Genomic DNA, 27,786 nt, shown 5'->3' on the forward strand with positions numbered 1-27,786 from the left:
TTTCTTTGAAAAAAAAAATCATGAATTTTGGCAATAAAAAACGCCTTACTATACTATGTCGAAAAAAAATGCCATTTTTCAGACATGTTGTAAAAACATGCCATATGATGAAATAATGTAAAGGAGGCCGTGAAAAACACTCCAGAAAGGTTTTCTTTGAAAAAAAAATCATCATGAATTTTGGCGCAAAAAAACGCCTTACTATACTATGTCGAAAAAAAATGCGATTTTTCAGACATGTTGTAAAAACGTGCCATATGATGAAATAATGTAAAGGAGGCCGTGAAAAACACTCCAGAAAGGTTTTCTTTAAAAAAAAAAATCATCATGAATTTTGGCGCAAAAAAACGCCTTACTATACTATGTCGAAAAAAAATGCAATTTTTCAAACATGTGTAAAAACATGCCATATGATGAAATAATGTAAAGGAGGCCGTGAAAAACACTCCAGAAAGGTTTTCTTTGAAAAAAAAATCATCATGAATTTTTGCACAAAAAAACGCCTTACTATACTATGTCGAAAAAAAATGCCATTTTTCAAACATGTTGTAAAAACATGCCATATGATGAAATAATGTAAAGGAGGCCGTGAAAAACACTCCAGAAAGGTTTTCTTTGAAAAAAAAATCATCATGAATTTTGGCGCAAAAAAACGCCTTACTATACTATGTCGAAAAAAAAATGCGATTTTTCAAACATGTTGTAAAAACGTGCCATATGATGAAATAATGTAAAGGAGGCCGTGAAAAACACTCCAGAAAGGTTTTCTTTGAAAAAAAAATCATCATGAATTTTGGCGCAAAAAAACGCCTTACTATACTATGTCGAAAAAAAATGCAATTTTTCAAACATGTTGTAAAAACATGCCATATGATGAAATAATGTAAAGGAGGCCGTGAAAAACACTCCAGAAAGGTTTTCTTTGAAAAAAAAATCATCATGAATTTTGGCGCAAAAAAACGCCTTACTATACTATGTCGAAAAAAAATGCCATTTTTCAAACATGTAAAAACATGCCATATGATGAAATAATGTAAAGGAGGCCGTGAAAAACACTCCAGAAAGGTTTTCTTTGAAAAAAAAAATCATCACGAATTTTGGCACAAAAAAACGCCTTACTATACTATGTCGAAAAAAAATGCCATTTTTCAAACATGTTGTAAAAACATGCCATATGATGAAATAATGTAAAGGAGGCCGTGAAAAACACTCCAGAAAGGTTTTCTTTGAAAAAAAAAACATCATGAATTTTGGCAATAAAAAACGCCTTACTATACTATGTCGAAAAAAAATGCCATTTTTCAAACATGTTGTAAAAACATGCCATATGATGAAATAATGTAAAGGAGGCCGTGAAAAACACTCCAGAAAGGTTTTCTTTGAAAAAAAAATCATCATGAATTTTGGGGCAAAAAAACGCCTTACTATACTATGTCGAAAAAAAATGCCATTTTTCAAACATGTAAAAACATGCCATATGATGAAATAATGTAAAGGAGGCCGTGAAAAACACTCCAGAAAGGTTTTCTTTGAAAAAAAAATCATCATGAATTTTGGCACAAAAAAACGCCTTACTATACTATGTCGAAAAAAAATGCCATTTTTCAAGCATGTTGTAAAAACATGCCATATGATGAAATAATGTAAAGGAGGCCGTGAAAAACACTCCAGAAAGGTTTTCTTTGAAAAAAAAAATCATCATGAATTTTGGCACAAAAAAACGCCTTACTATACTATGTCGAAAAAAAATGCAATTTTTCAAACATGTTGTAAAAACATGCCATATGATGAAATAATGTAAAGGAGGCCGTGAAAAACACTCCAGAAAGGTTTTCTTTGAAAAAAAAATCATCATGAATTTTGGCACAAAAAAACGCCTTACTATACTATGTCGAAAAAAAATGCCATTTTTCAAACATGTTGTAAAAACATGCCATATGATGAAATAATGTAAAGGAGGCCGTGAAAAACACTCCAGAAAGGTTTTCTTTGAAAAAAAAATCATCATGAATTTTGGCGCAAAAAAAACGCCTTACTATACTATGTCAAAAAAGAAATGCGATTTTTCAAGCATGTTGTAAAAACGTGCCATATGATGAAATAATGTAAAGAAGGCCATGAAAAACACTCCAGAAAGGTTTTCTTTGAAAAAAAAATCATCATGAATTTTGGCGCAAAAAAACGCCTTACTATACTATGTCGAAAAAAAATGCCATTTTTCAAACATGTTGTAAAAACATGCCATATGATGAAATAATGTAAAGGAGGCCGTGAAAAACACTCCAGAAAGGTTTTCTTTGAAAAAAAAAACATCATGAATTTTGGCAATAAAAAACGCCTTACTATACTATGTCGAAAAAAAATGCAATTTTTCAGACATGTTGTAAAAACATGCCATATGATGAAATAATGTAAAGAAGGCCGTGAAAAACACTCCAGAAAGGTTTTCTTTAAAAAAAAAATCATCATGAATTTTGGCGCAAAAAAACGCCTTACTATACTATGTCGAAAAAAAATGCAATTTTTCAAACATGTTGTAAAAACATGCCATATGATGAAATAATGTAAAGGAGGCCGTGAAAAACACTCCAGAAAGGTTTTCTTTGAAAAAAAAATCATCATGAATTTTGGCACAAAAAAACGCCTTACTATACTATGTCGAAAAAAAATGCCATTTTTCAAACATGTTGTAAAAACATGCCATATGATGAAATAATGTAAAGGAGGCCGTGAAAAACACTCCAGAAAGGTTTTCTTTGAAAAAAAAATCATCATGAATTTTTGCGCAAAAAAGCCTTACTATACTATGTCGAAAAAAAAGTGCAATTTTTCAAACATGTTGTAAAAACGTGCCATATGATGAAATAATGTAAAGGAGGCCGTGAAAAACACTCCAGAAAGGTTTTCTTTGAAAAAAAAATCATCATGAATTTTGGCGCAAAAAAACGCCTTACTATACTATGTCGAAAAAAAATGCCATTTTTCAAACATGTTGTAAAAACATGCCATATGATGAAATAATGTAAAGGAGGCCGTGAAAAACACTCCAGAAAGGTTTTCTTTGAAAAAAAAATCATCATGAATTTTGGCACAAAAAAACGCCTTACTATACTATGTCGAAAAAAAATGCCATTTTTCAAACATGTTGTAAAAACATGCCATATGATGAAATAATGTAAAAGAGGCCGTGAAAAAACTCCAGAAAGGTTTTCTTCGAAGAAAAAATCAGCATGAATTTTGGAGCAAAAAAACTTTTATCTTGTACTTGAAGCTAAGTTATAACACAAGCTATCCCTCCTGACTTAACATCTGATGATGTTTTTTCCCAATGGTACTGTGCTAAATCCCAAAAAGATTTCTATAATTAAACAGGAGTGATCAATTTCACTTTACTCTTGTCAGCCCACCTGAATGCTGAGCACTTGCCCTGTCAAGTACAGAAAATTATGGATCCTACGTCTCTTGCCACAATTTGGATTCATAACAACATATCAAGCACCCCTTATAGTCAAGTGCCACCCAATAGGAAACAGTAAACAATAGCAAAAGAAGGCCTGAGTGGGATGATGCGCATTTATTAGTAGGGAAAAAAAATTAATTAACCTGTATGTAAAAAAAAAAAATTCAGCCCGGGATTAAACTGTATGACTGCTGTTTTTAAAAAAAAAACACTAATTAACAAACAGATTTTGAAACATGTTTTATTATTACTATTGTTATTTATAGACCATTGTTGAACAGAGGTACAGGTATTGGTATTGCAACAGACTGTAATACGGTGGTGCAGCTGTGAAAGCACTTTGGTAAACCACATGTGCCCATGTGCTGGAGACTTTGACTTTCAGCAGCACACTGGTCTGGTCAGTATGGCGGCACATTACTGAATATGCACGATGATGAGAATAAATACAGACACTTAGACAAGTGTGACGACTTCAGGGAGATCATCTGCAAGAAAACTGAAATTGCACTGCATTTCTCTCACTCGTCCGGCTTCCCATCTCTTATCTCACATCAGTAACTGGAAATCATATTACCGGCTGCTTTTGGGAAATAAGTGACATCCTTTCCAGCATCTAACAGAAACAAAGAGGACAATCTCTTCTGCTTCTCTCGATTTGACTGTATTGATTCATCAACGTCGGGTCAAAATGGTCCCTTTTCAACTCAACTGTAATGTTTCATTTCAACCTGATGATCTCCTCTAGGTTATTTTTTTTTCTTTGCTGACTGTTACACGTTTGACTGATGTTGTTTGTGTGTTGTTGTTCTTTTTTCCTTTTTTTAAAACAATTTTCATAAACTTACTACTAGTAAAGAAATATACTGTATTGTGAACTATCAAAATAAATAAAATTGTTATTTACAGAACATATAAACAATACTTCATCACTAAACAGTTTTTTTAAATATAAGAATAGGCTACTGTATGTCTGTCATGCTTCCATCTGAATAAATGAAGCCATGAATGAGGTTGTACAGAGCTGAAGTAAATCCTCGTCCATCCTGTTTACTCTAACTGTACTGTTTTGCAAGAGTGCTGCTGGTTCTCCGGCGTTTCATCTCTCAGTCCTGTTTGACTGCACTTTGACTGCAGTACCTTTGTGCAAATAGGCAGCCTTCGATAACTGTTCAATTTACACATTTACCACCTAAAACAAACCTCCAGATCCATGGGACATTTGGGCTGCAACAATTTCTTTTCATCACTGCTGGAATGTTCATGTTCATGAAATATGCAAATTAGAGTCACAAAATATAAAGACTGATGGGATGTCAGTGCAGCACGATTGTGAAAAATGTGAGGAAAAACATCATATGTTGAGTTTGCTACACAAGCACCCGGATGCTGCTGAATCTTTGTGTATCAAGACGTCATGAACCAAGCAGTTAACAAAATGACAAATAGCAATCGAATGCACCATTGTTGTCTTAATAGCAGTCTGTGTAAAATGTAAACTGAAATACTGCAATCCAACATTACGGGAAGGCAACGCCAATACTGTGTGGAGCACAGAATTATCATAGCACAAGTGCTGTCTTTGTTCTGTCATCTTTTTTTTTTTTACTGTTGTTTGAAACACATTTTGCAAGAAAAAATCCTCTCTCTACATCCTCTAGCTGTCTTTTTCCTACAATACAATGTTCATCAAATCTACCATACCCTACTTAAACATTTCTGAGCCCTACTTCCACAGACTTTGCCATTGTTTTCATTCCACCAAGCTCCTAGGATAAGTCAACAAAAACATATCCTTCATGAAAAAGAGAAACACATATCAAAAAATGTAGCGAATAAAGAAAGAATAAATAAGGTTCAATAAAACATGAACATCGGTCCATATTCTCATATTGCCTTGTAGAGCTGTTCCACCATAAGGAAGTTTCCATGTAGAGCCCGGATCATCACTGAAGGGTAAACAGTACCGTCGCCCTTTCTCGCTCCTTGAGCTCTGTAACATGTGCTCAGATGAGAGAACGTTAAAAAGAAATAAGCAAAAGTCTTTCATTTTTTCCCTTTTCCTCATGATCCCCATCTTTTGTTGCCTCTTCAGTCTTTCTCCCAACCATAGTTTTCTTCTTGTCCCCGCCCCTTGATCGATCTCTCCTCCTTTGGAAAGATCGATTCAGGGGGAGCTGAAAGTTCACTCCGATTTTTTTTTCTTTAGTTTTTCACTGTTCACACCCAGCATCAAGGTGAAAGAGCGTAAGGGAAGCGGACGCCTCCTCTTCCTCCTCCTCCGCACAGAGGGAGGAGCTGGATGAGGATCGTCCCTCCTCGTTTCCTGCTCTTCTGCACACCTTATCCTCTTCCTCCCCCTCCTCCCCATCGGCCTCTGCTCTAGAAGGGCGAGTTGGGGGAGCAGACGGTGCTGGCTGAGCTGATGGAGATGTCATCAGAGACGGGCGTGGGGCTGGGGGCCGGGGAGGGGTCAGAGCACGAGTCAGGGGTCAGAGAGGGAGGGGCCAGGGGCAGGCCAGGGAGGCAACTGGGAGGCTCCGCTCGGAGTGTTTTTGTTGTCGTTGTTACTGAATTCACAGTCTGCGTCATCTGCAAAGGCGGCGGCTTCACATCCGGGTGGCGTCCTCGTCTGAGAATCTGCCCCTCCTTATCAAGAGGGGTGGCCTGAAAGAACAGGAGAGCATTATGATTAGATCCTCTGATGGAGGCGTCCAAGAGCACAGTGGATAAACAATCCAGTATGGTGGAGGACCAGAAGAGCCTTACGCATGTTCATTAAAGCTGAAGTAGGCAGGAGTTTTCTGGGGGTTTTTGGTGTCACTGGGCAAACATTCCACACTGACCTTTAAACACATTGAAATTTGGATAGTGTAGGAGGAAACTAGACTCCAATATTTGTTTTCAAGCTTTAAAAATAGAGCACATGATGACAGATTTTTAGCCAATCGCAGGTCTTTTCACACAGTATTATCAGATTTTCATGATGGAAAGTGGGGTCTGAATCTCATGTGAAGCCATTGATGAATGTTAACTTTATTTTTTAGCATGTTTCGAGCATTTGCTAATTTGGTTGGAGGGGCTCACAGGAAAGAGCGTCAGCAGAAGGGCTGTATTTTAAGATTCCGCCACTTCTTTCTGCTTTTCTGCCTGCCCCAGCTTTAAGTTGCTGATCGATATTTAACTGGACAGTCACAAGAGGAATTAACAGCAGCAAAAATAGCAAAACAATACAGGGATTTTTAAAAAGAAAAACTAAACTGTTATGTTTCATTTACTTTTCCTGCATTTCTTTATTTTTTTACTCCCTGCTAAATCTGCTCAGAAATGTTCTCTATAATCAGTGACTTACAAGAAAAGGGAGGAAAAAACTAATTGTTGTATTGATGCATTCATTTGTTAGTATTTTTTCAAGCCTATTATAAATTCCTCTTCTAAGTGTCCAAATTCCTTTCATTTCCATCATCTTTATAATGGCAAACTTCAAGGTCCTCCATAAATGAGTCACACAACATGAGTTGGGCAGCGGGAGCTGAATAGCAAGCTTTGGTATTAGAGGAGGAAGCCAGGTGGGGAGCATCACATCAAGCAAATACATCACAAGGATTCAATGAGACAAGCAAGAGTGCAGGATTATTTCTTTGCAAAGGTAGAATTCACAAAGAAATTGCGAAAAATGAAAAAATGTCAGAGAGAACCACAGCAACACCATTTTTCTTTCACTCAAAGACAGTTTTGTAGGATGTGTTCAACAGTGAAATGCAGGAGAATCACAAGGGTAATTCTAAGGATAAAATGCACGCCCTTATTCACACGCCAAGAAATCTAGGTGACACTGTTAAACAAGGTTTTAGCAAGAGACAGACAACAGTAATGCGAGTGTGAAATCTGTGTGCACAACGAGGGAGGGATGAAAGGAACGAAGCAAAAAGCCGAGCACAGAAAACGACAAAGCGGGGACGATGAAGCTGTCAAAGCAGCACAGCAGCAGCCAGTCAGCAGGGAGGGAGGGGAGACATCAGTTTCAGAGACACTATTTTGGTTTGTTTTGATTTCTCGCTGGTTTGCGACCGTCTACCCAGTTGTGTCTCTATGGAAACCTGGCGTACCTTATCCAGTACATGGCCGGGTGCTGGTAGAAATCCAACGACCCAGATCTCTGCATAGAAAAGCTGTCATCCAGCTGAACACAAAGAGAAACCAGCACAATCAATCTAAGCACCAGTTCATCGGGAAACAGAAACACGACAAGACACAAACTCCTCTCAGAAAGCTGCAGAGCAAATGAACTGAGAGGAACCTCTGTATAAAGCAGTTCTATTGAGAGTAATAGCTACAGCTTTAGATGAATCAGTTGGTTTATGGGTACTGTAGTCTCTAAGAGCAGTAACTTACAGAAATGACTGACACTCCTGCAGTCGTGTCGCTGACCTTCGGGTTGGTGTTGAAGTGTTTCTTTATCTTCCCTGCTACTGACAGCTGGTGGTCATTCTCACATAGACCCTCATCCTGCATCAGGTTAAGGAAGGAAAGGAAATAAATGTTGTGTTCTTGCAAAAACAAGGACCGAATCGATGTTGGAGATCAATGACATGACACTTACAGTGACCCAAGGGTGCTCGAGCACCTGGAGGGAGGTGTATCTCTGATCCACCTCCACCTCCAGCATGGATCGGATCAGCTCCTGCAGCACCAAGTAAACAGTGGTGAGTTGTTTCTTCTTTTTTTTAATTACTCATACATCCTCCAGACACAAACAGACGGTGAACGCAGACATAAAGTGGATTTTCACCTTCGCTGTCTCCGACACGTTGTCCCAGTACGGTAGAGGAAACTCTAGCTGACCCATCAGTATCTGATCGAAAAGCACTTCTTGATCATCACTGCTCCTGCAAGCGAAACACTTCTTTATTAAACTGTGTGTATTAATAAAACAGTGCTCTTATTAACTCTGCCCACAGGAGTAAAAGTGCAATACTGTTAACCAGCCATATGGGGGACGAATGCACAACTTGATGATTGACTTGAAAGCAGAAAAAGTGATTTCTTGCTGTTAGCTTACCCTCGAAAGGGTGGGAAACCACACAGCAGGATGTAGGTGATGACTCCTGCTGCCCAGATGTCCACCTTAAGGCCATACCTGCACAAAGACAAAGAAATCAATCAGCTGTCAATATGCAGAGAACAAGACATCTTAGCAGTGATATTAAAGATTTTTTCTCGACAACAACCATCCCAATTGCAATAAAACATAACTAATGTGTTGGCCATGAAATTGAATTATGACGTTTAAGAGGCAGAGGCTGCAGTTAACTGGATTTCTGCTTCTCTTACCCTGTTTCTGCAATGATTTCAGGTGCTACATATGTCGGGGTGCCGCACACCGTGTAGAGGGGTCCGTCCACCACAGTCGCCAAACCAAAGTCTCCCAGTTTCAGGCTTTTGCTGCCATCTGCATGTTCGTACACCTGAGCAGACAGAAAATACACATTCCGTTAAAAATAGGATCTGCAATGAGCTCAGCATGATCCGAATGATACCTGCGAACAAACTGACACCTTAAAACTGCTATCAATGTATTTATATACATAACAGTTGTTCTAATTATATCATGCATGTGAAAGGGGTTTTGCTCTTAATAATTTGACTATTCTCATAGTGTTGTTTTTATGTGGCAGACAGCTGTTTTTGGCAAACAAATGATGTGAAACTCATTGTACCCTACCAGGGCTACACTAAATGACAGACAGATAAAGTTAGTCATCAGCTGGAGGACACGGTGAAGCATTTCACAGATATTTTAATCAGGCGTGGGTAGAGACCAACACAGAGCTAAGAGGAGAGTGACTTGCATTTGCAAAGGGGGCCAAAATTATGCTCCAAATAAAGGCTGGTGTTGCTCCATGTTTGCTGGATGTGTCGAGAGAAGTGTTTACTGGCATGTTTTTGTAGCTTGTTTACCATGAGTGGCCAAAAAAAATTACACAATGCACTATATAATACAGATTTAAAGTTGAATTAATTCCTCTTTGTTGTCAAATTTTAAACAGTTAAGTTAGTTTTGTCCACCTGTTACTTGCAGTTGTGATCAATCTGTGTGTCATGACTTTAAAAACAAAAGATAAAGTGACACCTTGGGGGAATCGCTGAGTATTTCTTATCTAACTGAAACAGCTAGAGGGTGAATAAGGGGAGACAGAGAGAAACACAGAAAAAGAAGCTGTACAGCCAGCAAGGGTGAGTGTGCCAACAGAGGCTAGCTTCGGAGTGGAACACTTTAAAATATGAATCTGGCTTGGCCATCACTTGTAAGGACTGAGGAGGGGCAGCAGTTGGAGTGAAGAGGACGAGAATGAGGAGTCTGACAGACGGGAGAAGGAGGGAGGGAAGGCACAAATGAGGGAGGCTGGAGAAGGAGCGTGCAGGAGGCGTGAGGGCAGCAGGAATGACTCATCTCCTCTCGGTGAGAGTCCAGAGTGAGTGATATTACTTCACTGTTCATTCAGAAAGAGGGGAGGAGGTGGGGGGGCCACACTGCGGCAAGTTAGGCGACCATGTGTGCAATCTGTGTGTGAACTCACCAGCAGGTTTTCTGGTTTGATGTCTCTGTGCACAATGTTGAGGCTGTGGAGGTATTTGATGGCGTTGGCCAGATTGTAGAGCATGCCGCTGGCGTCTCTCTCTGTGTATCTGTTGGCGGAGGTGATGGCATCGAACAGATCTCCCCCCTGCGGACAAGTCATGATGGATGGGTGGGCTGTCAGTATTAGGGAGGGCTTTCACGGCAGTTTGTCTGGTGTCCTCACACACACAGACCCTGACAGATTCACTTCCGAGCTTTCACAGTTGCTCGTCTTTTCTGCTGAAAAGAGTTTTTCGGCTGAAAAAGTTCATTTAGCAGCAAGTTGTTTCTTTTTTTTGTCTGCTCAGCAGCTGCAGGGATCAACTGTGTCCTCATTCCTCACCTTGATTAAAACGTATCCCTACGCTGTCTTTAATATTTCCTTTTCATTTTAATCTTATTTTTTCACTAATTCATGCTCTACTCTTGTCTTTCTGGCTTTATTTCTGTGTCAGTCTGCTATTTTGCATTCTGTCTGAATCTCACCCTCCTCTTAGCGTCCTCATCCTCTGTGTCTCTCTCCCTGAGTGGACTAAGTGGAACAGAGGCTTAAAATAGGGCTGAATCTCTCTCTCTCACACACTGTCAGGGTTCAACCTGCACAGCGACAGTTGTTTAAATACGAGAGCTGTCAAATGCCACAGCTCAGCTTCTAACCAATGTATCTACAGTTCTCTGCTTCTACTGTGTGGCCAAAAGTATATGGACCCTTGAGCTTTGCATCTAAATGTGAATATTGCATTGCAAAAGCATGCATTTTAATATACTGTCACAACACCCTGCATTCTTATCTGGGAGTTTCTATTATTCAGTCACTGGGAAATAAAGCATGGCATCCCAAAAAAAAAAATGCTGGATGGGGTTTAGATCAAGCCTGTGTATGAAAAAGTAAAGTTTTTCATACCATATTCAAAAACCATTCATTTATGGGCATTACTTAGTCACGCTGAAACATTATTCCCTTCCTAAAATTGTCACAAATTATTGTCTGAGTACATTATCACTCAGAATAGCTCTAAAAATTAGCCTATAGGACAAACAATCCATGAGCCTTGTCTCCTTTAAACGAATAAATGAAGTGAAACAGAACCAAGCAAAAGGACACTCTGTATATACCGTACTTTCAGCCATATTTTGCAGCATCTCCCTCCCTCCTTCTCTGCTCTTTTCCTCTCCCATCACTACACCTAGCTGTCTCGTTCCTTCTCTCGTTCCTTGTCATTCTTGCGGTGACTCTTTCCACCTCATTCATCCTCAGCCTCCTCTCCATCCTCCTACTTCGGGACAGGCTCACACGTACACACATTTCTCCCACAGACTGGTTCTCATCTAAATTCTGTAGTACTCCACACCACGGTACGAACAGATGGATCACATTCCTGGCTCCTGAATTATGCACAAACATTTCTTGACTCCGAAAGCGGGAGAGAGAATGAAGAATGTGACCACACGAGCGCTCGAGGCCACAGACCGATTCTCTCGATCCCATACTGTGCTACTGCTTGGAACTCATCATTTGCTTCGCTGGTTGAATGCTGCTGCTCCGTTACTGTCATCATTTCTGCCTCTCTGCTCCTCTCTGTCCCTCCGAGATTTGACATAATGATCAGCATCATGTAAAAAAGAACGCCTCTGTCCATTATCTCACTTTGGCAAAATATCCCAGCCTGCCCCGAAGCAGAGCAAATGGTGCATAAACATTAGAAAGTAAACATGTAGCTGCAGTACACAAAAGGCCACACACCTTGACCAGTTCCATGACCAAGTAAAGTTCATTGTAAGTGTCCACTTCCTCGATGAGTAAGACGATATTTGGATGTTTGACCCTGCGGAGTATGGCCACCTCGTTCTGGATCATGTGCTCCTAGCAGGAAAAAAATAATTATTTTATAGCCAAGCAGAACATTTATCAAAGGAATCAATTTTGTCAGATGTCTGTCTGTATTGTCAGAATCGTGCTCTGCAACTATAGTCAACAGTGATGTCATGATGTACTGACACACAGATTACACTTTAACATCAGTGCAGAAAAATTTGCTATTTAATAGGCATGTCAGCCTATAAATTCTGTGAACAGGTTTCATGCTCTTTTATGAGTGGAGAAATTTTTTAGTTAATAAAACTATAGTTAACTATTGAAAACATGACTGCATAAAGCATTTAAAAAAGCTGCGTTTTACTTAATTGTAGTATCCAGAGTAGCGTTTTGTGCTTTCAACACTTAATCTTACTTCTAAGTCAAGTAACGGTTTTTCTTTTTGATTGGAGCTGACTAGTAAAGTGCATGTTTTCTTTTGGACTTGTATTTTGTCGATGTTTCTTTACCTTGCCTCTGCATTTGCCCTTGTTGATGATCTTCAGAGCGTACTCCCGTCCAGTGGAGTGCTCCACACATTCCCGCACGACTGCAAAGTTCCCATCTCCTAACATCCGGCCCACCTTGTAGCGGTCTGATATGTAGGACGGCACAGCTGGAACCTCATCGACGAGAACCTCAGCTGCAGGGAGGAGGAACAAGGTTTAGAGCAGCTGAGGGACTCAGAAATCTAAACCAGTTTACACATAATCAGTGAGTGCTTTGCTCACTTTTTTTTCAGGATTCAGAAGACAGAGAACCTTTCAAATGTTTTGTCTATAAAGGCAAATAATAAGTTCATATCCAACTGAACTTAAAGGTGAGACTAATAAATGTTTACAACTAAACAAACTGTAAAATAATTGCAAAAGGACTAGACTTTACCAATACATACAGATAACAGGTATTATTTTTTAAATTTAAAAATAAATCTTCAGTTAAATGAATTCTAAATCATTTAAAGTTTCAGAGTCAAATGGGGTTGTGGTTGCATCCCACGGTCGACATTTTGTCACATTATTGCTCTGCAGAGTTCTCTGTAAATGGTAATCAAGCTGGCAAATAGAAAAGTTAATGCGGAACCGAATGGCAAATCAAAATGCAAATAAATGCAATTAATGCTCCGTTAAATAATATTGCAAGTGATGATTTAAAACATTCGATGAGGTTCTTTGGACTCTCTTCAATTAAGTAAAATCACAGTTGAAAATAGCCAATGATACTCAAGTGACCCGATTCAAAAGATATTATTAAAGTTATTTCTTTAAGTCTGTGACTTCCGACTCATGACTTGTCATCTTTCACAAAATTTACCAGGACATCCTTTTCTGCAGTGCAACAGAGAGATGGAGAATGACACCAGACAGAGGAGGGGAAAGGTGTGAAAAAGAATGAGGTGTTGAGAACGAGGTGTACAAATCAGACACATCAAAGGTCATGAACATGACTCAAACATGCATGATATTTGCAAGTCAAAGGCCTTCGCCCACTGAGGGACAGACGTGACACTCATGTAACATTTTCCTCACCTTCAGTAACGTCACCGTCTTCCACTGAGCTGGAAACTTTAGTGGAAGACAGAGAGGTGGAAGAACCCTGGGACCCCTGAAACATAAGGCAGAGACAGAGAGCAGGGTGACAAGAGGGAAAAGACTAATATTTTAATCCGTGGTATTACCCAAAATAGTTTGTAATCCACTTCACACTGCACAAAATACCACCACAGTCCCTTCTGCTGCACTCCCAGCCAAAACAAACATGCATGACCAAAAATAGACAAAGAGACATTGTGCAACTCGTCTCATCCTCAGAACATCCTTAAGTCTGTCTTTGTTTCTGCATAGCTGTACTGTGCTGCTCCGGCTTGTGTGTACACTGCGCTCATGAACAGATTTACTTAAGCCACTGATCTGAATATAAACCAGTTACTTATTCAGCAAACCCCCCTGAGTGGTGTGTGTGTGTGTGTCCATATTTGGAAATCCAAATAAGCTCCTCTCCATTCACTTCACAACTTGATCTGATCTAATTGCATCCTCCTTCAAATCCTCACTACTGGCTTTAATAAAACATAAAAACACAGGTTTTGGTGACACTAATAAAGGCAGATGAATACCGCCTTTCATTGGATTAGTAAGTAGGAGGTCATTAAAGTGAAAGAGAGTGGCTGAGATGAGGCGTCTGCATCTATCTAAAGACTAAAACTCATTACACCCTCCACCTTGTAACCTTCTGTCTGGTTGTCATGGAAGCAACAGGGATGGGGAGCGAGGATCCAGTCAGGACTGTAAATGAGAATCTCCCCCATCTCACATTTCATTCTTTTCTCCACTCCTGTCCATCTTTCTGCTCTGTGCTTCAGGTTCTTCTAACACAACTGAACAGTCTCATTATGCTTCGTTTGTAGGGTGAACATTTTTCATGTGTTCACCATGTATCTTTTCCCACTTTCCTTCCTCTCCTCTCCCCTCCCCTCTGCTGAAATCCCTCTCTCCTGCCTCGCAGTCATTTTTGAGGTCTTTGGGGTTTCCAGTGCCCGGATAAATCCCACAGGTGCAACTGGAATATTCAGCCTGGCTAGTGATGGAAGCGAACTAAAATCGGTCCTCTGCCTGATGTGCATTATTAACACGTTTCTCTGTAAATGGTCTGTTTAGCTCGAGCCGTCATTCACGTGCAACTGTCCTGAGAAATCAAGGAGACGATAGCTATCTAAATCACTCGCAGGCGACCAGTTTTTCTTTCATGTCTCATTTCAGTGAAGGTGTAGCCAGACGTATTTTTGATGCTCTTCCCTGAATTCAAGCCAGACAGAATCATTCACACATCAATCACTGCTGTCGCCTTAGAGCCGATAAGATCTAAAAAGTGCTGCTGCCGAACTAATGGATGCTGGCTGTGGCTGCGATAATAATCCAGTGAGCATTTCAAACAGGATGATGTGGAAAAGGAGGCGAAATCTGGCATCAAAGCATTGCATTATTACGGCATGGTGGCAGTCCATGAAAAACTCCTGCTTTGATGCCGTGTTAATGAAATCACATCTCGTCCTCCTTGTTTTACAAAGGGTTAGATCTTTAAATAAGGAAAAATATGCTGGACATTCATGCATTCCCGTGAGCTTGCTGTTGAGCCAGAGAGTATTTCCTGTAATGACTTGCATACAAAAAAACTATTTACAGAACAGTTCTGCCCTATATCTCTGCCCAAGTCACTGTCAGCTCTTTTGTTCATCTCCACTGCTGTGACCTGAAAAAAAAAGGTGAATGTAGCTATGAGTCAGGCTGAATTTGGTTTACGTAATGTTTTTTGTTGGGCACTCATCCTGGAACAAGAAAACCCACTTAATACCCATAAAGCTGATGACCCTCTTGTGCTTTTTCTCAAAAACATCCCTATTCTGCTTTTATTTCCTCGTCCCGACTCGTGTATTTACCTCTCTTGTGCCCTTATCGCACATCCAGCCCTGTCCTCTACTCCCTTTCTCATTTCAAACTCCTATCTCTCTCTCTTTCTCTCTCTCGTTTCCTGCCACAGAGGGAAACAAAATACCGTTGCTATGGAAACTGCTCACAGAGAGGAGAGCAGCAGCTTATGAGGCTTCCAGTGTGGAGACAGAAGCCTATATATGGCCATTCCTGTCTGCGGACTGGGAGGTAGGTTCAACCTTCTATGAAAATTGTGTCTCTCGTTTCTGAGTGAAAAACTATGAGGCAGATGGAGTGACAGACAGAGTGAGAAAAGGAGATTTGGAGGTGAGAAAACGTAAGAAAGATGTATGGAGTCTGGCCTGGGTGATATTGATCATGAGATTTGGCAGGCGCTGTCTTGTTATTGTTAGACCATCCAGCTTTCTCCGTGTTGCACAATACGACACACACTATTCCTAGCTCTACATCTCTACACTTTTGCTCCGGCTATGACTCACAGCACTAAAAAACACACTGACAAACCTTTTACATCATGGCTGGAGCCACTGCTCTTCAAACCTGCAAGGGCAACGCTCGGCAACAGAATACTGATGAGCGCATAAAAAGGAATTAAACAGGACGTCCATGGCTGACCTTAAATGTGGAGCATCATCAGAGAAGCACACATGGAGCAGCAGAAATAATGGTTTATTCTGCGGTTGAAAAGGAAATCTGTCAACTGCAGAACTGAGCATTAAAAATGCACCACACATTTACATAACCAACTTAAGTGTAATGCCAGCTTTGTCCTCCGTGTCCCTGTTTGAATCTGATTACGACACACATCCTAAAGCCTTTTTTGCTCTTTGTCCCTGAGGCTGTGGAGAGTCAGACCTCTCCTCCGGCAGCATTTTTGTCACTTTTACTGTCATGCAATATCCAGCAAAAGCAGGATTTATTAGTGTTTGCCCCAGTGGAACAGTCTAATAAGATCTGATGGAAATGGGCTATGTTGTTGTGTCTCAGCTTCCTACTCTGTCTCTTATAAGAGCACAAGGTAGAGCAGATAATATATCTTGACTCTTATTTTGGTGTCTAGACAGACAGAAAACATAATCTACTTGACTCTCATCTGAAGAGATCAACACTGGTTAGAGGATTCTGTCTTTCAGCTCTGCCAGTTGGACACAGCGAAAGTTTCTAATCACAATCCTGACGGACTGCAATCCCAGAGAATCACAGGAACGTGATTAAATACTTCTGGGAAAATTAAAATAAAGGGAGGGAGACTTACACGGCCCCGCCCTAATCTAGAAAAAAAAAATCCAGAACAGAAGCAGTGGGACAGGAAGGGATAAATGTGCCTCTGGGACTGAGTTTGGTTCTGCTTTGTTGAATACATAAGCAAATTTAACGAAGGAGAACTGCTGGTAAACACGTATATGAAGACAATCAGCATTCTCTTAATTATCATAATAATGCTGTAACATGAGGAACAGCTGTTAATCAACAGTGCTGAGTGAAAAAGAGGCGAATAAAGAACGAAAAATGCAAAATGAAAATGAAATGACAATGAATTTAATGGTGACTTTCAACAAATGGAAAGGAATACATCGAGCAAAGAAAACACAAACAGAAACAAATGAGCCGAGAAAGAGCTGGCAGCATCACATGACAAAATCACAAGATGTAGAGGATGGACTGCATGCTGTGATTTTTATGTGTGAATGGAAGCCCTCTGCAAAATGTTTTAGATGCATTAACAACATGAATGTAAGCAGATCTGAATAGTTTGCGAATCATTTTGAGGAATAAAATGTCCAAAAAAAGCCTGTGGAACTGAAGTAATTGCATCTTCCACCACTTCCTCATGTGGTGCAGCCAGTCTTTTTGGCAGGCATAGAAACAAAATTGGACAAACCATCTAATGACCTCAACACGACATGAAATAAGAAATATATTACAGCTCAAAAAACAAGTACAAGCTTTAGTAACAGTACACTCACATGGATGAATAAGACAACAATAAGATGTTTGTAATGCACACTTTCATCTTCAGTTGGCGCTCTCTCTCTCTCTCTCACACACACACACACACACACACACACACACACACACACACACACACACACACACACACACACACGTACACAAATAATGAAATAATGATTCACCCAACACAAATTCTGAACGATAAGAATGAGAGATGGAGCATGCAATTCAATGGATCATGGACATGAATGACTAAACGGTGAGAGGAGGATGTAGGTGACATACTACAGATACAATTAGCACTTTCTTCCTCTCGTACACTCAGACAAACAGCTACCTGACTGTGCTGCGACACAGACCTTCTGCTCGTCTCGCCTTCAATCTGTCAGCTGCTACTGTCCATCTATTGTCTTCATCTTTCATTTTTTTTCTTGAAAATGATTTATTCCCCTGCTTATGTTTTTTTTCACGCCTAATCGAGCAAACAGACGGCAGAGAGCTGTGACCTCGCTGGCTCACTCAATTTATCTGTACATGCTCCAGGGCTGATACTGACAGAAAACACAGTTCGGGGTGTGGGCTTGTCTGGACGTATGGGTTTAGTATAAAAGCTGAATGTGGAAATGTAGGGTGCTCTCAGTGAGGCAAGTGGCCTTAAAAGGATCATAAGAAGTGCAAAGAGGAAGAAGGGGGGATGGATGACTTTGTGAATGTGGACCACTCCTTCATGCTTCTGTTGATAATTTATAAAAATGGGTCATAGCGTGCACCAAATGTGTAAAACACACAACATGTGCAAGTGTGCATCAAGCTACAGTCTACTCCCTGTCCATAAATGCTGTTTCCATGTACAAAAGCGATGTTTCTTCACTATGCATGACCGTGTAAGTGATTCTGTGCACTTTTTCATTGAAATGTGTGCACGTCTGTGCGCCTACATCTATGTATGTGTTAAAAAAAAGAAAGAGAAAAAGCCGCTGTGCATCGCTATGCCTGCACATTCTGCTCGGGGAAATAGGCTGTAATGGTTTGAGCCGTGCAAGCAGCCTACTTCAGGCAGCAAAGTGCCTCTAAGTGTTTAAATGCAGGGTCCGGTGAGGTGAACTGTTTAAATGCAACACTCGTAGTAGGTCACTGATGCTCTGTGGCTGCTCGGGAAACGGACTTCTTGTTTTTTTTGTAACCTTTATATTACGAGGCAAGGCTCATTTTTAGGTAGCTTTAAAAGTTTTATCGGCTGAAATTTCAAAAAAGATTTTACTTACTATCAGACCACAATATTACATTCCCTGATGTTAAAGATCATCTTCGAGTCACAGTGTGATTAGCTTTGCTTTTTTTTTTGATGAGAAAGGCATTCACATACCTAACAAGGCTGACAATGAAAGGATTTATGTGTATTCTACACTTATGATTATTCATGTGAGTTTACACAGAGGTGACGAAAAGGACAGAAAATGTGCAAATAGTGTCTCGGGCTTCTCAAAGCAGCTTAGAAATCATCTACAAGGGAAATGATGGAATATGAATTCTCCCTGTGAAGTTAATACCCTTTCATATGGGGGGGATGGGTGCTGGGGGAAAGTGAGAATAGCTGGGAGATGGAGTGAAAGAGAAATTAGAAACTGTCAGGGATGCGAAGGGACGGGGAGGGAATCGCTAACAGGGCGGACAGGAAAAAGTAAGAAGTGGAAAAGAGAATTACAACATAATATGGCTGAGGGGTGTGAAGCTGCAGGGTGGAGAGCAGAGATAATGGGCTGTGAGTCTTCCTCCCCTTTTCCTTCCAGTCAAAGCCATTGCAGGCAGAGTACATAGTGTCAGCGAGTACAAAGCCTGGAATAATCTCTCTTTGAGTAACACACACTCAACTCATGTTGTGTAATACTCGAATTTAACTGCTGTTCCGGTGAGGCTCTACAAAAGATAAATGTTTGACGAGAAAGGTGGACGGCGGCGAAAAAGACAGGTTGAATTTGGAGAGGAAAGGGGCTCTTTTTTTCTTAAATTTTCTCATCACATCTGGTTAGCCCTCGTTCACCTCTCTACCCCTCACTCCCACAATCTATCTCTGAATCTATGTGGAAACTATCTGGGAAGAAGGAAACAGAGACAGCAGAAACTGTGCACTGTAATTGTCTGCATTTACTGCTCCACATTTATTCATTCAGAGGGAAGCAGACAGAAAGATAGAGTTTATAAAGGCGTGCACATGCCACCCCGTTTCCTCGCAGCACTATAGTCTATGGTGACCCAGTTCCATTACATGCGTGAATGTGGAAGCCCTGTTTCACCTTGTTCTGTTCTCAGTAGCTACAACCCAAATCTGATGTGTTCCTGTTGCTCTGGCTGACCTTCATACCACATCAATATAACCACATCACTGATGGAAGCCTACGGGCGTGACTCTCCACCATCCATTAATTCTTCCTGCCTCATCAAATGTACCACAAGACTGAATCTACCGAACCCAACAAAGCTTTCTGCTGTGCTGATTTCACTCATACACACAGCCATACACACTCATTTATGTACAGAAATGATTCACAAGCCATTCAATTTGCCGTTGTATTGACTCCAACCTCATTCTTGCTTTTTCTTCCCTTAAAAAAGGCCCTGTGCCTGCACAAACAATAAATAGCTAAATAATTACAAAATAAATCATAGCTGCACCTCTGCTGTCAGGCAGAAAACTGGTACAGTCATGCAGCACAGATTCAGTCGCTGTGTGTTTGCAAATGGAAGCCCATGTGAACACATGGCAGGTTCACTTATACTGCGAATGTATGAGGCTGACATAAACTGAGCTTGCGAGTATTTGTTTACGAAGGGAGAAGGAGCCAAATCAGCAGCAGGCTTAGACCTCCAACAAATTATAGTGCTGCTGTGAGAAAACAGGAGTCTGATTAGGATGGAAGCTGATATTAAAAGCTCACCATCATCACTGTCCAAGGACTGGATTAACAAACACTTTGATCTTGAACGCACACAAACTTGCACAGACACACAACATGAGCTCAGAATGTGCAATTCAAGGGTTTTTTTTTTCCATTTGAGTTGCATGCTCTTCCTCTGCACAGTAGTATTTTGTCTATATTACAGTGTACACAGTGTGGTTGCAGCTCAGATCCTCATTCCTCCCCTGTTAGCTACAGAAAACACATTCAGATTCTTAGTTTTGGTGGTTTAACAGGGATTTTTTTGAATGCAGGCCAATGACAGAATAGCTGACAAAAAAGAAGAATGGCTGAAATAATCAAATGCACTAGTATAAAATGTGTCTAAATCATTTACACATGAGGACATGTACAAAATGACATATCTTGATTTTTTTAAAAAAGTAATTCTAGATGAGCAGTTGGAATTAACTGTGTCTTGTTCTTAATTTTGTTGCTAAAACACACTAAAATGCAACGCAATGCACTGCTTAGTGGCTAATACAGGATGCAAACAGATTTCAATCAGTCAGTCTCATCTTTAGATCGAATATTGCACAAATTACTGACTGACACATCAGGTGATCTCTATAAGTCAGTGATAGCACCGCTTCTTGTTGAGCTACCAAAGGCAGATAGAGTTCTCCATGAAAAAAGCTATGGATTAGCATTAGTGGAAATTTGACAAAATATGGAAATGTTTAACACGAATCCTATCATGGGCCTGCCAGTCTTGGAATTCCAGAGCAGCACTAGGTGATGACAAAGGTCAATGCCCCACCCAGTCTGAGACACTAAAGATGTCGGGATGTTGTTGTTTCTCCATATTCTAGCGACTCTAAGATGTAGTCGGCCTATGCTCAGTCACGGCTTTGTCCTTTTCCTGAGAACATAGAAGGAATGTGTTATAGATTTATTGATTTAGTGTCACTGGATGCTACCGGGTAATTGTCTGTGCGTGTTTGTTTGTTTGTTTGCGTGTTCATATTATGCACATGGGTTATATGGGTCGTCTTACCCGGCGTCGGCTGAGGCTACCCGGGCTGGTCGGGGAGGGGCTGGGAGATTTTCCCGAATGAGGAGTGGACAGCTGACTGGCCGGCGTCCCATTTACTGGAGGGAGAAAACACAAGAGAAAATGGAACAGGGTGGATGAGAGGGGACAGACCGGTGCAGGAATATTGAAATAGATGATGCTTTAAAATGTGAAGGCATGTTTTCTGGGTTATATTGGTGTCTAGCAGCAGCCCACACTTCCGCCCTCAGCATCTCTCCATTCACATGAATGAGGCAGAAGAGGAGGAGGAGGAGGAGGAGGACAAGAGAAGGAGTGAGGGAGGAAGAAAAAGAGCAGTGAAATCCACACTACTCTTTTTTTGTCCTTTATACTTCAGCCAAAATACAAATTCTACTGCGTTAATTATCCCTTAAAATAAGCCACTTCCACCTGAGTTTTTACAGACGTGTGATTACATAAGCTTCTAGGTATCAAGAGCATGGCTGGAAGTCAACATACAACACCAGGATGTCCTCATTTTCAACCACATCCTATATTCAAGTGTACTTGTGACCCCGGTTCGGTCTACTTTTTCCGCTGCATCACAGCTCAAAAACCCAGCAGCATCATCTCATTAAACAAGAACATTAGATTAATCAACACTGAATCTGAGTCCTGTGTGTGGTCTGGCAAAAAAAAAAAAAAGAAGATTCAAAAAAGCCCTAATGGCATCATTAAGTAGCAGCAAAACATGAGCCCGTCTTTCATCTCACTGAAAACAGGATTTATTGTTTCTTGGCAACAAGATACTGCTTGGTGAATACAAAAACGGTAACAACTGTGTATCCCTCAAGAGAGATTCAACAACAGTGAGTCCGACTGGAGGTTAATGTCAAGTTTTGCTTTAGAATAAAAATCGAATTAAAAGTATCCAGTGTGAAATAAAAAAAAAAACCACCATTAGATTCATCATTTTATAGCAATTGCCAGCCTTTTTCTTTTATTGCGATATTTTCTGTTATTCTGGACCAGTTTTTTTGCATTAGTCTACTGCATGTCAACAATATTTAATTTTTCTACAGTCCATCTAATTACATTTTCGGAATCTATCCTTGTTTGTGCAGCAGATAAGTGAAATCTTTGCTCCCTGCCGAGATCAAAGAACTTTCTGAATTATTCAAGACAAACGAGAAAAAGCACACTAAAGACTAAAATAGCACCGGCTGCCACACTATCTCAGAATTATCATTTATTTTACATTCTAATAATGAAAACACAAAGAAAGTGCGATTGTTTAAGCCATTCCTGGACACCTTCATTGATGAAATTCGGCATCAGCGTTACGCACAGAGACAGACACTCCTCCCAATTACACAACGAAAAGCATTAACATTTAAAGACATCTCTCACTGGCTTATTAACGCAAAAATAAATGACAACATGGCACAAGTCCAAGTCACATCCGCGAACCGTGAACAACCCGCGTATTGGGCGATCCGAGCAGAAAGGAATAAAGTTGGAAGCCGAATAAAATGCTTTTTGAGGGGTTCCTACCTTCCACTTCTAGCATGGTGGAAAAACACAGTGATAATCCAAAGCAGTGGGGAAAGAGAAGAAGAAGAGGAGGAGGAAGAACAGCACCTTCGTACGCGCTCCGTCCGAGTGTGATAGTAAACTGTGGTGAATGGAGAGACGGAGCAGCGCTGTACTACACGGAGAGGCGGAGAAGCTGCTTGCGCAAACTGTGACGCGCACCGGGAACAGAGACACAGGGAGAGAGAGAGAAAGAGAGAGAGAGAAGGGTGGAAGTAGAAAAAAATACATCTACAATTCGGATATTTATTTCTATGCCCAAAATAACAGACTGAGATTTTAACTGGGAGCGAAACTTGGAAAGGCGCAGAATGCCGTTGCATTTCAGCGGAGAGGAAAAGTCATCCATGGAGAGGTTGGAATGATCGGGAGGCAGTTTGTCCTGTACGGATACAGAGCAGGGGCGTCTCCACACATTTTTCATACGGGTGGCCAGATGGGATCACTGAAAATGTTGGGCTGGCACACAAAAGCCAAAAGCTATAGCTGAATTTCAGGAATAATAAAGATGATAAAGATGAATAAACTTTGGTTTCTTATTATGTGTGCCAATGCATATACAGTGGTCCCTAGCCATACCGTGGTTCACTTTATCACGGATTTTTAAATTGTATTTGGTATCACGGATTTTTCGCTATATGGCGGGATTTTGCAGTATATAGGTATTTTTTTATATATTTATTATCTTAATTATTTTTGCAGTAAAATAAGCATTTTCTATCCTAAAAAACTGAAAACAATACAAAAATATAACTAAAACATATTAAAAGCATATTAAATCGAAATAAAATGCGTAGCATACAGTGCTGGGCGCTGATTGGCTCAGCAACCGTAGCATCAGTTATAACGCATCCATGGTAATGTCACTACTGCAAATAACCTGCTGTTCCCTATTAAAAAAAAGACAAAGTAATACTGTGATTTCACTAAAATAATATCCAGCTTTGATGAAGAATTTTCTGCTGCTTATGTCACACCTTGACCACTCCAGACAGCCGTGTCTAACAGTCAGGATTCAACTGTGTAATAAATCATTTAACTGTAGTTGATGAACTGAGAGCTCACCTGTATGAGGTGAGGAAAAGTACACAGGGTCATTTATCGTTCCATCCTGATCAGTCCTGTCTCCATGTCAGGAGTAATTTATAATTCGAAGCAATTAATTAAGTTACAGCTGTGTTGTACGAAAATGCACGCAATTCTCTCATTTTGGAGACACTCATGTTGCTGCTGTTTGATTTTGCAATTATAAAGACTGGAAACAACTGGAAGCAACAAACTAGACTTCAGCTTCTGTTGCCCTCTTTGCAGATGCCACTGACTGTGAGGGTTGTGGATTAGTTTTTGTTGTTCAAGGGGGGTGTTTTCACAGGGGGAAATAAAGCTATTTCTCAGTTGAAATTTACAGCAACAGCTACTGAAGCAGTCTGCTCTGCATTTCTACCATTTTCTTGTTCATGAAATTAACTGGCTGAGCTGGAAGTCTTGAAATCACAGCGAGGAATTGCAAACCAGCTTGGAGGTTTAATACACGTTAAGTGGTGGTTAGATAACGGAGTCCTCCTGTCCACAGGTACCTGAGCAAAGAAATTTGAACCCCAGCTGGCTCCCAGTGTATGTCTATGGGATGCTAACGGTTTTGCATCTGCCAAATGACTGTGATGTAATGGTGTCTTTCTCGTTTCATCTGGCATCCCCAGTCAACATTCACACAAGGAGTCCTGCTGAGGAGGAGGAAGGTACCGGTTTGGCCAGAATGCAATGCAGTCACAAAAGACGGTGTTTTTCAGTTTCTTTCACACCTAGCATGTTAAGTAAGAAAGTGATGTGGTTGCAAAAAAAATTTACAAGGACGCCGAGCTAGCAGTTAATATGCTTGTCTGCAGCTGTGTGATGTACTGGGTGAAATATTGGCTATATGTTGTGATGGAAATTATTTTAAAAAAAAACCATGCAGACAAAACCCATGCATGTACACGGACGACATGCAAAATGTTATAAAAGTGTTCTAAAATTATAATTATGTTATGATTAAATGCTCTTTATGATTTCGAACTACTGCATAGTGTGTGACTGTGAACTTATATAACCCAATGTACCCAGTAAATATCCATGATTAACATTGACCATGAAAATAAAACAAGTTGGTCCTGCAAGCAGCCGGTTGAAACCAGCTGCTCAGAAATTTACAACAGTGTAACTTGTTTATGTGCCTGCTTAAAAACTAAACTGTTTCCACCTATTGTCAGTCACTCGTTCAGACTGTGCTCTGTTCAAGTGATTCCTTGCACAAATAAAATTTTGCTTTGACTTGAGAGACGCCTCTGAGTATTAATTTGCAGAAGTCCACTGACGAATTTTCCTGACACGGTGCTATCCACCGAGCCCCTGTGCAGCCCGAGTTGTAATAGTTCTAGCTTATTTAGGTGTTTACATGTAACTGAAGCAACACCTGAGTCAGTTCAAGTGTTTTCAATACCAAAGTAGAAAATAAGAATCTACAGCTACATTAGCAAGTCGCCAAGGATACAGTAATACTAAGCAGCACTGCACTTAACACATTTAACACCAAGTACAGCTGAGGCTGATGGGAATGTTGTCAGTTTTGCAGGTATTTAGCCATAAACCAAAGAATTAGACAGATCAACACTTGGACTTATGTGTGATTTCACAAAAAAAAAACCAAAAACACAAATGTTGACCTTGTGGTGGCGTTACAAGGAAAGTCAGAGGATTATCAAAGCAAAGTAAGTAGTCATCCTCTGAGAACCATGAATGTCTGTGCAAAAGTTCAGGACAAGATCTGAAATAGCTGTTGAAATATTTAAGTCTGCACCAAAGTGGTAGACTGACTGACAGACAAACATTCTTAGAGCCATGACTATGAAAAAATGGCTAAATGTCTAATTTGTCCAACACTAGCATGATAACAACAATGCACCTACAGCAAATACAGAAGTCCACTATGTGAATTTTCTCATTAAAAGTCGACAAAACACTACTGGTGGCACTCGACTCATTAGCTGTGGCCAAAAATAAAAGTCACAACTTTGGAAAGCGATATGCTAAATAAATACAGTATCCCCGGGAGTTTCAATTTTGTGTAGTCAATATCAGTGACAAAATGTGAAATGCCAAAAGCAGCTTGTCTGTCTTTTTTCCAAAACTGCACTTTGATGGGTTAACGAGTATTTGGTTCTAAATATAAACGTGTCGCATATGGAAGTTCATGCATGAGGGAGACCAAAATGTCTTCTGGGAATTTCAACAAACAAAATCCGTAATTTCAGCAGAACATTGACTTTTGGCAGAATTTATGATCATTTATCCTCCACATTTGACAAAACACAGTCAGCCACTGCACATTTAGACAAGTTGAAAATGCAGAAGAGCGGAAAAGTTAATGCGGTGTTCTTCATAAACACAAAGCTACCAGAGTCATTACGCCTTCAGTGCAAATATCCACACTGCCTTGGCTGCTTATTTGTTTTTCCTGCAGTTTCTACTGTTTGGTTGGTTCGCTGCTTGTCAGTTTTCAGGAAGTACACTTTGTACCCCTCATGGGCAGATTGTAAAGAGCACGAAAAGCAGTGAAGGCTGCAGATGCCATGCGGTCACAGTTCACAGAGGGCCACAGCCAGCGGCGCATCCTCTGGAGATATCCTGGAGATATTTGTGGGTCGACTGGCCTACACGCTTCACCCACAAAAGTCTCTCCAATCATGCAGTGATGCTGATGACAGAAAGAGAAAGGTGAGACCCTGAAGTATCAGAGTGATGCTTGCCGACACCATCTGCACTCCTCTGTTAATTTTAGCGAACACGGGGCGAGAGAGAGAAAGTATGTATGAGTGCAAATTGTTTTCTCACATTATTTCTGGGTCTATGTGTGTGTATAGACGCTCAGCTGGGGTTGTGACATCATCTCAAAATGGAGCTCGAGTGATGACAATGTCAGGCTGAGACGCAGCAACCTGCCCACACAAACAGACACACAGCAGAGACTGATGCCAACACACACCTTCAGTATGAGAGGGAATACCTGCCATTTCTTTAAACACAGCAGCATTTAGGCTATACCTTAAAACTGCAAGGTAGCTGAAATTGAACTTAAATGAATCCTTTTTTGTATTCATTAATGACTGGTCAATAAAATTAATATGTAACTTTGAACTTAAGGTTTATTCAGTTGAAATTCATCTTCATTTTGTGTCATATTTACTTCACTTTCATGCTTCTATTTAATCTAAAATTATGTGACTTCAGTGCAATTATGATTCATTAGCCGCAGTATGATTCACCTCACAAATGTACAACGCATAACTCCCTAAGCCTTGATGTTCTTCACTAAGTACAAGAAAGGAGAGTTCATTTCTCCTTGTGCTGGGAAGCAGACAGAAAATATGTTTGTTATTACTGGAACTCTGAATTGATTCAGCATATTTCTCAGAAGGCACATGTTCTCGAAGCAGACAAGACAACATGCTCGTCTGATGAAGCAATACAAACTCGCAATCCTCTTAATAATAAACGTAATGTTTACACTGATTTATTTATTTTCTGACACCTTAGTCACTGTGTGATATGGTGAATGTGCAGAGGTACTGGCAGCAAACATAATAAATGATTGTGATTGCTTTGTAAGTAGTTTTATGAGCAATAACCTTGTCTTCTGTCTGTTATTGCATGTTTTGAAAAATAGTTTTTGGTTAGATAACTCCAGCTTTGTTAGTCTAGCATGTGTGTATTCTAGCTCTGATGTTTGTTTTGAATACAAGCAAACTGCCATGTCAGTTCTGAAAATTTAGATCAGATTTAGGTCCATTTAGATGAGTTAGATGGGTAAGGAGGTGTTCAAATCCTTGAAAGCTCTTATATGATACTGAACACAAAGCAAATACATCAAACACATCTACACAAC

The 27,786-nt window shown here is 40.2% G+C and overlaps 1 protein-coding gene across 5 annotated transcripts in view; it reads right to left on the reverse strand.

Annotated features, from left to right (window-relative positions):
* Window positions 1-3,687: 3,687 nt before the first annotated feature.
* dclk1a (doublecortin-like kinase 1a) overlaps window positions 3,688-27,786 on the reverse strand; it is a 53,037-nt gene continuing 28,938 nt past the window's right edge. For 2 of the 5 annotated variants that reach the window (XM_023298504.3, XM_055017285.1), the window contains 12 exons: window positions 21,294-21,388; window positions 13,467-13,542; window positions 12,408-12,580; window positions 11,827-11,946; window positions 10,042-10,188; window positions 8,795-8,928; window positions 8,523-8,600; window positions 8,253-8,349; window positions 8,064-8,144; window positions 7,856-7,969; window positions 7,570-7,643; window positions 5,927-6,127 (listed from right to left, as the gene is read on the reverse strand). In XM_023298504.3, the coding sequence (XP_023154272.2) occupies window positions 6,070-6,127; window positions 7,570-7,643; window positions 7,856-7,969; window positions 8,064-8,144; window positions 8,253-8,349; window positions 8,523-8,600; window positions 8,795-8,928; window positions 10,042-10,188; window positions 11,827-11,946; window positions 12,408-12,580; window positions 13,467-13,542; window positions 21,294-21,388 (1,247 nt within the window). In that variant the 3' untranslated portion in view covers window positions 5,927-6,069. Of the gene's footprint in view, window positions 6,128-7,569; window positions 7,644-7,855; window positions 7,970-8,063; window positions 8,145-8,252; window positions 8,350-8,522; window positions 8,601-8,794; window positions 8,929-10,041; window positions 10,189-11,826; window positions 11,947-12,407; window positions 12,581-13,466; window positions 13,543-16,903; window positions 21,159-21,293; window positions 21,389-22,826; window positions 22,983-27,786 lie in introns of those variants that run through there. The other 3 variants (XM_023298505.3, XM_055017286.1, XM_023298507.3) reach the window with 3 other exon arrangements.

Source organism: Amphiprion ocellaris, chromosome 14, assembly GCF_022539595.1.
Source record: "Amphiprion ocellaris isolate individual 3 ecotype Okinawa chromosome 14, ASM2253959v1, whole genome shotgun sequence".
NCBI classification, from domain to species: Eukaryota; Metazoa; Chordata; class Actinopteri; family Pomacentridae; genus Amphiprion; species Amphiprion ocellaris.